The 12,558-nt window shown below is 39.6% G+C and overlaps 1 protein-coding gene across 3 annotated transcripts in view; it reads left to right on the plus strand.

Moving 5' to 3' along the window:
• The window catches only part of MYH9 (myosin heavy chain 9), an 86,001-nt gene that overhangs the window by 13,279 nt on the left and 60,164 nt on the right, over positions 1 to 12,558 (plus strand). For all 3 annotated transcript variants that reach the window (XM_020787689.3, XM_020787688.3, XM_020787690.3), the window contains exon 2: positions 11,601 to 11,953. In XM_020787689.3, coding sequence (XP_020643348.3) covers positions 11,621 to 11,953 — 333 coding nt within the window. In that variant the 5' untranslated portion in view covers positions 11,601 to 11,620. The remainder of the gene's footprint in view (positions 1 to 11,600; positions 11,954 to 12,558) is intronic.

The raw sequence follows: 12,558 nt of genomic DNA on the forward strand, positions 1-12,558 counted from the left end.
TTCTGGAGCTCTTCACAATCTCTTCTGGTGTTTACTACTGGGAAGAGTTTCATGTCATCTGCAAACCTGGCCACCTCGCTGCTTATCCCTGTCTCCAAGTCATTTATGAACAGGTTGAAAAGCACCAGTCCCAGGACATATCCCTGGGGCACACCACTCTTCACCTCTCTCCATTGTGAAAATTGCACATTGACACCTACTCTCTGTTTCCTGGTTCTCAACCAATTCTCAATCCATAAGAGGATCCAAATGGATGCTCTTCTTTGAAGAGGAAGTTACAACAATAACAGAAAATAGTATTTCCCCTTCATTCTTATCTGCGGCATGTTGTGCAGCTATCTGTGTACCTATGGCATTTACAATAGCCAAAACTGGGATAATATTAACTTAATGTTAATTAGGCACTTTCAGGTACCATATACTGTTCATTCAGGGGCTTCTTCTGTCTGCTAAGTGGTTTTGCTCCTAAAACTCTTATATTCATGTGCTGACTTTGTTGAGCAATGGCTGAATCCCAAAAGCAATTCTGTGATCAATGATAAAATAAACTGTAATATACAAGGGTGATACTCCGTAGTTCTGGAGAATAATGTTAAAGTGCACTGGTTTCCAGATGCATTTAAAACCTAGGGGAAGCATCTTTTTCAAAAAGCCAATCTCTTGGTATTCTTGATAGCCATCTTGCTCTTTGTTGCTGAGGGTGGGGGCAACAAAGTGATTTCATTTCACAAACTTTAGCAAGAGACATCTTGCAGAAAACCTTCAGTGGATAGGATTTCTAGATCTCTTGAAAAGTAGAATATATCTTCTCTACAGTCCCATGAAGTAGATGTTATATATTTAGTTGCATTCAGTTATTACATTCCCTCCAAAACACTTGGATACTGTAGAAAGTTGGAGCTCAAGTTATGCAAAACAACTCTCTCATATGCAACAAATGATTTCAAAAATTCTCTAATATGTGGCACAAGTTCCAGTGTGTGTGGAATTTTTATGTAACTATAGAGAGGTAGGGTGTAACTGATGAGGCATATACTCCCTGTGATACAGTCCAACTAAAAATGAATTCTTTTCAAGCATGTTCCTGAAGCATTTTATGATTTGGTGAGGTCTGTGCTAATTTTTCCCTTTACTCACACTTCTTTTCCCAAGCTGTTTTTCCTTTATAATAAATATGTGATGATAATACTGCTTCCCTGTGGAGCCCACCATGAGAAAAACAATGTGGGATAGATGATTTTGCTCAGAGGAGTCCCAGGAGAGAAAAGGGGATAAAGACTGCCTGCCTGTTCTTCGTGAAATCCAGCTCCCTTACTGTGTAGGGTTTGGGTAAGTGACACATGGGTATACTGCTCTCATGTCCAGTTTGGCCTTGAGGCTAATATCCTCTCCTGGTTTTTCATGTTAAAGATGAAAGGAGAAGGCCAAAAGCGTTACTGATAATGTATGTGGTACACTCATCAGAAGCAGTATATATGATGCAAAATAATTGGGAAGTAGGAGATAACATCCCTTAATTTTGGGGGAGAAGAGTGCGTGCATGTATATAGATTCAAAAGCACTCTGTTCACACTTTGAGGAAAAGGCTTGGGTTTTTCTCCCCATCTTTTTCTACCGTTCTACTGAACTTCAGTAGTCTATCAGATGCTTGGTGTGAAATGGAGACAACTGTACTGTCTCTCCTGTTTTCTTCTATACCAGTAAATTTCATTCTGCTTATTTGAAGACTTTAGGAATTTTCCTGAAAAATTATTCTATTTTAGAATATACGGGACAAATCATTTGGATTGTTCTGCATTTTAATAATTATTAAATAAAAGTGTGTGTTTTTTATTTACACTTGCTGCCCAACTCCCAACTTCACAAAGATAATGATGGACTAGGTATCTGCTGGTGGAAATAACTTTAGTACCATCATAATCCTTTGACTGTCAGGATCTTAACCTTTTCTATTCTGACTTAAGTGTAAGGAAGAATCCATTGGTACATACCTATTAATCAAGAAGCTCAACCATATACCAGGAGGTTAAGCCTCTAGTTTTAAAGAATCCTCTCCTTTCAGTTTAAACTGTGATTTTAATCTTTTAAAAGCTAGAAAGCCAGTAGTCTAACAAATGTGCTTGGTACTTGCTGTGACGTACACCCCGTGTCCTTTATTTTGCCTTAAACACAAGTCCACCCTCTGGATGTATGTCCTCACTTCACACTGCCACCCAGTATTAGTCCCTTAATACCAAATAGATCTTAGACATGTGCTGCCAATTGATTTTATAAATATCATGCAAATCACAGGAGTCAATCACAGATGTTTAGGCTTGTTCGTTAAATATCATTTGCTTTCCTTTGGGTTTGTTTGTTTTTATTCACTGTTATAATATTTTTGACTATATATATTCTCTCTCAACTTTCTCAATACAATCTCCTAACTCTCTCTTCAATTACCTATCTGCAAAACCACTTTTCTCCAACTCTCTTCCCTAACTGTCTCTCTGTCAACTGCCTTTTAGTTCTGCCTCCTCCTGTCCTCTCATAGGCTCCTCCCCTTGAGCTTCCAATGATGGACAGGCATGACGTGGGGGTTCCGCTACACTTGCATTCAGAAGACTCGCAGATAAACACATTTGAATCAGATGTGCCTGCCTAAAACAGCATTGTTCCTTGTAAAGGGATCATGAGATGGAAACTGCATATATCCTCATGACTTTTGTTGTTCAGTTGTTAAGTCGTGTCTGACTCTTCGTGACCCCATGGACCAGAGCACGCCAGGCCCTCCTGTCTTCCACTGCCTCCTGGAGTTTGGTCAAATTCATGTTGGTGGCTTCGATGACACTGTCCAACCATCTCATCCTCTGTCATCCCTGTCTCCTCTTGCCTTCACACTTTTGCAACATTAGGGGCTTTTCCAGGGAGTCTTCTCTTCTCATGAGATGACCAAAGTATTGGAGCGTCAGCTTCAGGATGTGTCTTTCCAGTGAGCACCCAGGGTTGTGCTGCTGTCACCATCTGCAGTGATCACAGAGCCCAAGAAAGTAAAATCTGTCACTGCCTCCATATCTTCCCCTTCTATTTGCCAGGAGATGATGGGACCAGTGGCCATGATCTTAGTTTTTTTGATGTTGAGCTTCAGATCATTTTTTGCGCTCTCCCCTTTCACCTTTGTTAAGAGGTTCTTTAATTCCTCCTCACTTTCTGCCATCAGAGTGGTATCATCTGCATATCGGAGGTAGTTGATATTTCTTCCGGCAATCTTAATTCCAGTTTGGGATTCATCCAGGCCAGCCGTTTGCATGATGTATTCTGCATATACTGTAAGTTAAATAAGCCGGGAGACAATATACAGCCTTGTCGTACTGCTTTCCCAATTTTGAATCAGTTCAGTCAGTTGTTCCATATCCAGTTCTAACTGTTGCTTCCTGTCCCACATACAGATTTCTCAAGAGATCGATAAAGTGGCCAGGCACTCCCGTTTCTTTAAGAACTTGCCATAGTTTACTGTGGTCCACACAGTCAAAGGCTTTTGCGTAGTCAGTGAAGCAGAACTAGACATTTTTCTGGAACTCTCTGGCTTTCTCCATAATCCAGCACATGTTAGCAATTTGGTCTCTAGTTTCTCTGCCCCTTCGAAATCCAGCTTGTACTTCTGGAAGTTCTCGGTCCACATACTGCTGAAGCCTACCTTGGAGGATTTTGAGCATAACCTTGCTAGCATGTGAAATGAGTGCAATTGTACGGTAGTTGGAGCATTCTTTGGCACTGCCCTTCTTTAGGGTTGGGATGTAGACTGACCTTTTCCAGTCCTCTGGCCACTGCTAAATTTTCCAAACTTGCTGGCATGTTGAGTGTAGCACCTTAACAGCGTCATCTTTTAAGATTTTAAATAGTTCAACTGGAATGCCATCACCTCCACCAGCCTTGTTGTTAGCCGTGCTTTCTAAGGCCCACTTGACTTCACTCTCCAGGATGTCTGGCTCAAGGTCAGCAACCACACTATCTGAGTTGTTTGGGGCATCCAGATCTTTTTGGTATAATTTGTGTATTCTTGCCATCTCTTCTTGATGTCTTCTGCTTCTGTGAGGTTCCCTCCCATTTTTGTTCTTTTTCATGTCCATCTTTGCACAAAATGTTCCTTTAATATCTCCAATTTTCTTGAACAGATCTCTGGTTTTTCCCTTTCTATTATTTTCCTCTATTTCTTTGCACTGTTCATTTAAGAAAGCCCTCTTGCTATTCTTTGGAAGTCTGAATTTCTGTAAATTTCCATATCTCCCTTGCATTTGGTTCCCCTTCTCTGCTATTTGTAAGGCCTCGTTGGACAGCCACTTTGCTTTCTTGCATTTCCTTTTCTTTTGGATGGTTTTTGCTTTCTGTACAACGTTACAAGCCTCCATCCATAGTTCTTCAGGCACTCTGTCCACCAAATCTAGTTCCTTAAATCTGTTCTTCTCTTCCACTGTGTATTCATAAGGGATTTGGTTTAAATTATACCTGACTAGCCCAGTGGATTTTCCTACTTTCAGCTTGAGTTCTGCTATAAGAAGCTGATGATCAGAGCCACAATCAGCTCCGGGTCTTGTTTTTGCTGACTGCATAGAGCTTCTCCACCTTTAGCTGCAGAGAATATAATCAGTCTGATTTTGGTATTGCTCATTTGGTGATGTTCATGTGTAGAGTCGCCTCTTGTGTTGTTGGAAAAGAGTGTTTGTGATGACCAGCTTGTTATCTTGACAAAACTCTATTAGCCTTTGCCCTGCTTCATTTTGAACTCCAAGGCCAAATTTACCTGTTGTTCCTTTTATCTCGACACCCTATTTTAGCATTCTAGTCCCCTATAATGAGAAGAACATATTTCTTTGATATCAGTTCTAGAAGGTCTTGTAAGTCTTCATAAAATTTGTCAATTTCAGCCTCTTCAGCATCTGTGGTTGGTACACAAACTTGGATAGCTGTGATGTTGAAAGGTTTGCCTTGGATTCGTATTGAAATCATTCTATCATTTTTGAGATTGTATCCCAGTACAGCTTTTTCTCTACTCTTTTGTTGAAAGGAAGGCTACTTCATTTCTTCTATGGGATTCTTGCCCACAATAGTAGTTATGATAATCATCTGAATTGAATTCACCTGTTCCGATCCATTTTAGTTTACTGACACCCAGAATGTCAATGTTTATTCTTGTCATCTCCTGTTTGACCACATCCAGTTTACCAAGGTTCATAGATCTTACATTCCAGGTTCCTATGCAGTATTTTTCTTTGCAGCATCGGACTTTCTTTTCACTTCCAGGCCCATCTGGAGCTGATCCTTTCGGCTTTGGCCCAACCACTTCATTAGCTCTGGAGCTACTTGTACTTCTCCTCTGCTCTTCCTCAGTAGCATGTTAGACGCCTTCCGACCTGAGTGCTCATCTTTCAGCATCATATCTTTTAGCCTTTTGTTTCTGTCCGTGGAATTTTCTTGGCAAATATACTGGAGTGGTTTGCTGGTTCCTGCTCCAGGTGGATCACGTTTAGTCAGAACTCTCCACTACGACCTGTCCGTCTTGGGTGTCCCTGTATGACCATAGCCCATAGCTTTTCTGAATTACTCAAGCCCTTTCACCATGACAAGGCAGCAGTCCTCATGACTAGTTTGGTATAAAACTCAGAACAGTAGGGAATACGGGCAAGAATGCACCACTTTGGAAGGCTGTTGAATGCTTATGTTGTATTCCCCCTAGTTCCATATTTTTTCCTATATATGGATAGTTGGAAGGAAAATCTATAATAATGTGAAGTGCTTGGAATGTGACTGTAAATATCTTGGTGGCCAGTATGTAAGTGAAGGCATTTACAGTGCCTTGTAATATATAGACCAGAATATTCTTGGTTGATTATGCCGGTGTAAGTGCAATGGTGAATTGCTGCTAGTCAACAAATCACCACTTATTCCATTGTGGTTCACCAAGATATGCAAGTGATATGTGATGAGGAATACAAGCAGCAACTCATAAATTAGCAGCAATTTGCTACTTTAGTTTATGCAACTGCACGTATGCTAGCGGAACTAACTAATAGGATTCTGGCCACTGAAAGTTTTCAACTGGGCTTTTACAGGGATGGGATGAGAAAGCTTGCAACAATTAACATGCTTTCCTATGTATATAATCCCAGTGTTTATTGTTATAGTCCCTGTTTTCTCCTGCTTTGAAGATCTGAGCTCCATTCCTTTGTTTCTTAAGAGAACTAGAGTGACTAAGAAGTGGAAGATCATGTGCACATACCACATTTTATGTTGAGCAGGAAGCTAAAACCTGAGCAATACCGTATGTTAATTGAGTGTATTTTGATTCTTGTGTATTTCAGATGCATATAATCTTTGAGCTAAGTGTCTTGGAGAATTTTTTTGTAGCACAAATTATGATGTACTTGTAGCACATTTCTACAGAGCAATTTTGCAGAAAGGGCAATTGAGAAAAAATGTAAGAATATAACAAAGTGTGGTAACTTTTATCAATCTTAACCTGCTACAGTGCAATTTGGGAGGCACTTCACTTAGTAAAAACATAATACATCATTGGGGGCTCTTCCAGATGAAGCATTTGTTCCACATTTGGTGCTGAAAGAAAAGCAGGTTTACTGGAATGTCTCCTTAATATTCCACTAATCAAAACTTTGAGAAATCTGCTTTTCTCTTTGAAAAAAATGTTTAAATCATGATTTAAATCACTACAGGGTGGATAAAAATCAATGATTTAAAAAATATATAATTCTAAAAATCCTGATTTAAAAAAAAAATCTGTTATTTAAATTAATTTGATTGAAACGAAATTCACCCTGGAACCTGGTGCTTTCAGGAGATCAGATAATCCATTTGGAAGAACTCTGACCATAGTACCTAGAAACTTTAACAGGATGTGAAAAATATATCTAATCAATGTAATGATCTGCACTTTCTAATGCAATGGCATTTTGCCCCCCCCAAAAAAGAGCATTATACAGCAACCAAATATATAGGGATGCATGTTTGTCTCCGTCCCATGCTTAAGCATCAGGGGTTGTACTTGTAGTCTTACGTGACAAATTCCATTGACTAATATAAGTGATGTCTGCATGCATGTCTGGTCTCTCCCCTTCCCTGTCCTCTTTCAACTCAACAACTGGAGCTGACAGTTTTGTGGCTTGGCTAAGTGAGTAATGTTTCAAGAAACATGAAATTGAAAGGTCTTCTACTTACATGAGCAGAGAATGCTTACAATAAAGTGGTTGTTGTGGGTTTTTACAATATTGTAAAATAATTTTTGTCCAAGCTGGAAACTTTCTGTAGTCTACCTGATTCAGATATTGGGAATTGCTTCTGGGTATCTGGGCTGTGATTAAAAGTGCAAATGCTGTAGGGAGGCATATTGCCAGCGTTAGCTCAGCTGTAAAACACAGTGGTAAAGAGTTGATCATGAGTATGCATAAGACTGGCTCTTGCCCCAAACTGCTGTTGTTGCAAGAACTGTAGCACAACCCATCTCCAGCCTCCCACATCAAACAGTGGCTACCTGCCCAGTGCTCTTACTATTCAGATTTTGACTATGACTACGTATGCTGCTCCTGTATCTGTAATTACTAGATCTTCTCCAAGAACAAGCTGGATTCAGCCCAGTGGAAGAAAACATGCTTTCTCAGCATACGTCATCTTCTGATCATTCCCAGCAGTATGGTTTTTTAGTGCAGGAAGCATCCCAGAAGTTGCATTATTTGGTATGGCATTCTTCTGAAGTATGGTGAGCAACAAGTGGTTGCAGGGAAGATATTGTGCAGTCATGTTCTTTTTGTTAAGCTGCTTAGATATTAGTCAAAATGTGACAATTAAATCTGGAAAATATGATACTAACTAAGGTTCTGGTGGTTCAGGTCAGTTCTCTTCTTTCTTCCTGATATTATGGCTGTTCTTAATGTTTTGTTTATATTGTTATGTGCCATCAAGTTGCCTCTGACTCTGGCTACCCTATTAATGAATGGCCTTCACAATGTCTTTTCATTAACAGCTCTACTTAGCTCTTGCGAACTCAAGCCTGTTGCTTCCTTTATGGTGTCAATCCACCTAATATTTATTCTTCTTTTCTTTCTGCTTTCTGTTTTTCCTAGTGTTATTGTCTTGTCATGATTTGCCCAAGTATGAAAAACTCAGTTTCATCATTTTTGCTTTTAAAGAGAGTTCAGATTTGATTTGATCTTGGACCCATTTGTTTGTCTTTCTAGCAGTCCAAAGTATTTGCAAAGCTCTCCTCCAGTACCATATTTAGAATGAATCATTTTTAAAATGCTAGCTTCCTTCACTTTCCAGTTTTCACGTTCCTCTGTAGCAATTGGATGATGATTTTGGCTTTGGTCTTCAATGACACGTCTTTTACACTTGATGTTCATGTCTAGTTGCTTTGTAGCTGCCCTTTCAAGTCTCAATTTTCTTGATTTCTTGGTTGCAGTCTCCATTTGGTTTCATGATTGAACCAAGGCATACACAGTCTTCAACTATGTTATTTATTTCACCATTGAAGTTATGAAGTTCTGCTGTAGTTACGATTTTTGTCTTAAAGTTCAATTGCAGTTGTTTATATTTGGCATAATATTTATGTACATTCCTGTGAATGATTTCCAGGAAAGCAGGCTATAAGTAAAACAAGAATATTTGAGTGCTTGAACAAGGGTTCCTTTAGTGTGGCAGAAATGCAGAATATAACAAAAACATGATGATAAATAACAATATAGGTAGTAATGAAACTGATGTAGAAACAGCAGCAGTTGTCCATGACAGAGATTAGCCTTAGTCCTTGGTCTCTCCATTTCCTATCAGCAAGTGTTTTCAGTGCTGAATATTTGGCTGTACTAGTATTTAGCTATCTTGATTGCTAAATTAGGCATCATGGTTGTGGCAAGACAAGAGGCAGTGCATTCCATTTATATGTTACAATGACCAGTGTGTATGACTTGGTCTGCATCTGAGAGCTGTTTGAAGATGTTTTATTAGCTTCACTAAATTTTACAGGTGGTCTCTCAGTTCCTGTTCAAGCATATAGGTCTTAGGTTATTTTGTATATCAAAAGGAAATATAAAATCTTCTCCTGTTCTTCATCCGAATTGTTTGCTGTCCCTCTCCCAGAAACTCTCTTGCTTGTTGAACATTATTCAAGCACTTTTTTGCATGGTTACTCCTAGGTCACTACAGAACCTCGTTAGGGCTTTTTCTAAACAGTTTTTCAGATTTCCGTTTCACCAAGGAACACACTACGACGTCTGCTACGAATGTTCTGTAGAATGAAAGGGACTTCGAAGACTGTTATAAGATGTCCTGTCAGTGCATGTTGGGTTCTACTGTACTACTCTTTGCAGGAAGCCATTTTTTGTTTTAAAACATACTCAGTATGCTGCACTGGGTATGCAAGCTGAGGATAATCAGTAACAATGGACACACAGCTTTCAAGGAAGTTTGTCTGCCATATCTAGTTATCTCCTTTAGGGGAACTCCCTTAAGTTTCTTAGATCATAGTTCATAGACTCATAGTTCATTAGCCCATCCTCTTTGCATTATTCCAGTGGTTCCCAACCTTGGGTAACCCAAGTGTTCTTGGACTGCAGTTCCCGGAAACCCTGGGCAGCATAGCTGGTGGCAGAGGCTTCTGGAATTTCAGTCCAAGAACACTTGGGTTACCCAAGGTTGGGAACCACTGACTTACTCAAGATTCTGCCCGCTTGCAAAGAAAAAGTTGTATGGCCCAGATCCTCATGTGTATCTCTAGAAATAGTGAAATTGTCCCAAGTTAAGAAATAATTATTTACACACTTAGTCACACAACTCAGTATTCAACTGATAATATCTACATTAGAGATGGGTACGAATTGCTGGTTCATTAATTTGGTGCAGTTCGCTTCCACTTCCACTCTAGTCACTTTAGTTGCCAGCGGTTTAGACATTAACGGCTGTGTGTTGCGTTATTTTGAGGAGACAGCTCATTTACACTGTTATACAAGCTGTATACTCACTGCTTTACATTGTAGCCAAGTGTAATTTCTTCAGTGTTGTCACACTGCTAGCTGTCAGTTTTTATTTCCTTTAGGACTTCAGATTTGTAGTGTACTGTGCACTTATTGTCAGGAGTGGGGTATATAGTCCTCTGTTCCCCTCAAGGCAGGAATGTACCAGTGAGATTGGAGAAAGTAGATTGACATATGGTTTAAGGCAATCTTTGTTGCAGGTCAAGTATTCCTTGCTGCAGCTAGTTCGTTACAAAGGGTGTGGTAGGGCTGATGAAGGATGGTTTCCCAAAATGAAAGGCTGCTCAAACAGTATTAACCTAGAAAGTATGCACAATTAAGTTTCTCTGAGAGGCATGAGGGATGGTAAGCAGAAAAGGCCTGAGGGAACAGAAGAGTATTTTTGGTCTGCTTGTGGAATGGTTTGGTTACTTTCAATTTCATCATTTCCTGAAAAACCTAATTCAGTTGGAAGCCCTCATTGTCTTGTGTGTCTGCTCAATTATGGCCAAAAAAGGCAATTAGTTAGGTTTTTGGAAGTTGCATTTGCAGGAAGCTGTGTAGCAGAGGCTTGAATGCAGTTGTTGCTTTGCCAGCCCTGATAGAATTATGAACACAGTGAAAAGAGATTCTCCTCTTCCTTTTCATTTTGCTTCTTGGTTGTTAAATGTTAACTTTCCAAACTACTTAGTTTCTCTGATTAGTATAGATACACGGTGTAGCCTCATCTACTATTTATTATCACAAAGCATGATGAATCTGGAAAGGAGCAGAAGGTACATCAGGATTGAGTGCTAGGTGTTCGCAGGAAGTCTGCAAGAGTTTAAACTTCAGTTCTTAAGCAATAGCAGTTATTGAAATAGTTTGTTTCTTCCTGATTTAGGCCTCTATAGTTAAGAATGTTTGAGCACTAAGACTAGAATGGGTTCTGGTGTTAAAAGTGTACGCTTGTTTTTGTTGCTGAAAACAATTCTTGTAGTGGACATGAACTTGGTTAGGGTACCCTGTTCCTTGATTCAAAAAGTGTTTGTGCCCCTGATGCACTATTTGGCACCTGATTCTAGTTGGCGGGCCTGATGATTCTGATAAAAATCATGCAAGGTTGAAGTTCTGCCCCATCACTGTTGTGATGTGCATCAACTTCACACACACCCCACGCCACAAGGCTGGATGCATGTTCACATGTCACAGCTGTACTGCTTTAGGTTTCCAACAAGCTTCTGCCCCAACCATTTGTCTGCTTGAGTAATTGTACACTTCTGTGTAATGATTCTATGGCTTATAAGCTTTATGGGGAATTAGATAGATGGTCTTGTGTTTCGAGCAATGGGGTTGATCTGAATTACCTTCCAAAATGCTAGGATGTTGTAAAACATTTAGGCATCAAGTGTTGTCATCTTAATTGCCTTTCCTTCCATGACATCTAGTACACTATGACATGGACATTCTTTGCATGGTTACATGATATTCAAATTGTAATAGACCAAAAATTTGAAAGAAAGGCGTTGGCAAGTAAACTAATCTTAATTATACGTTAGAAGACTAGGAAGTCATAGTTTCAAGACATTGGCAACAATAATAATATCAAGCTTCTTCTTTCAACAGGTCCCGGGTTATAAACGACCATGGCTCAGAGAGACGCTGACAAATACCTCTATGTGGATAAAAATCTTATCAACAACCCTCTTGCTCAGGCTGACTGGGCAGCAAAGAAGTTGGTGTGGGTCCCATCAGAGAAGAATGGGTTTGAGCCTGCCAGCTTGAAGGAAGAAGTAGGAGATGAAGCTATTGTGGAGCTTGCAGAGAATGGGAAGAAAGTGAGAGTAAACAAAGATGATATTCAAAAGATGAACCCACCCAAGTTCTCTAAAGTGGAAGACATGGCAGAACTGACCTGTCTGAATGAAGCATCAGTGCTGCACAATCTAAAGGAACGATACTATTCAGGACTTATCTATGTAAGTGACTTTTCCCCCTACTTATATAGATCGTATCTAGATATAGAATTGTTCTCTTGTGTGTCCTCTAACTTATTCATCCACCTTGTTCTTTATTACGTTTGCTAGCTTTGTCCTAGGTGGAACCTTTGCAAAATCTAATGTAGCACTTGCATGACTTGCTATGTGTTTTGATGTCTCTCCAGGTAGGAAGATACACAAAAATGACAGATAAAATTTAGTTCAGACTAATATACACCTAAAGGTGACTCCCTGGTTGTTCCTTCTTTATAAGGAGCCCTAATAAAAGGAGACACTGATACCAAAGCTGGGAAAAGATCCTTTTTGCATAGTCAAATTCGTCTATATGGAAAGTGGTTGTGATATAAAATAACACTGCTCAGATCAGTTAGGTAGGCTCAAAACAGAACACAAAGAACTACATAACAACTCAGCCATTATTATTCCAGGTCTTGACACTTCAGGACCTGCAGCATGTCATACTGTAGAATAGATCCTGAGCAGGTGATTTGCTTTCTAGAGCTACACTTATAGTTCAAAGTGGCAGTATGGCTCTCACAAGCTTATTGCTATGGAAACAAGGACATTTGATGGTTTATGTATGA

The sequence above is a fragment of the Pogona vitticeps genome, chromosome 5, assembly GCF_051106095.1.
Source record: "Pogona vitticeps strain Pit_001003342236 chromosome 5, PviZW2.1, whole genome shotgun sequence".
Classification (NCBI taxonomy): domain Eukaryota; kingdom Metazoa; phylum Chordata; class Lepidosauria; order Squamata; family Agamidae; genus Pogona; species Pogona vitticeps.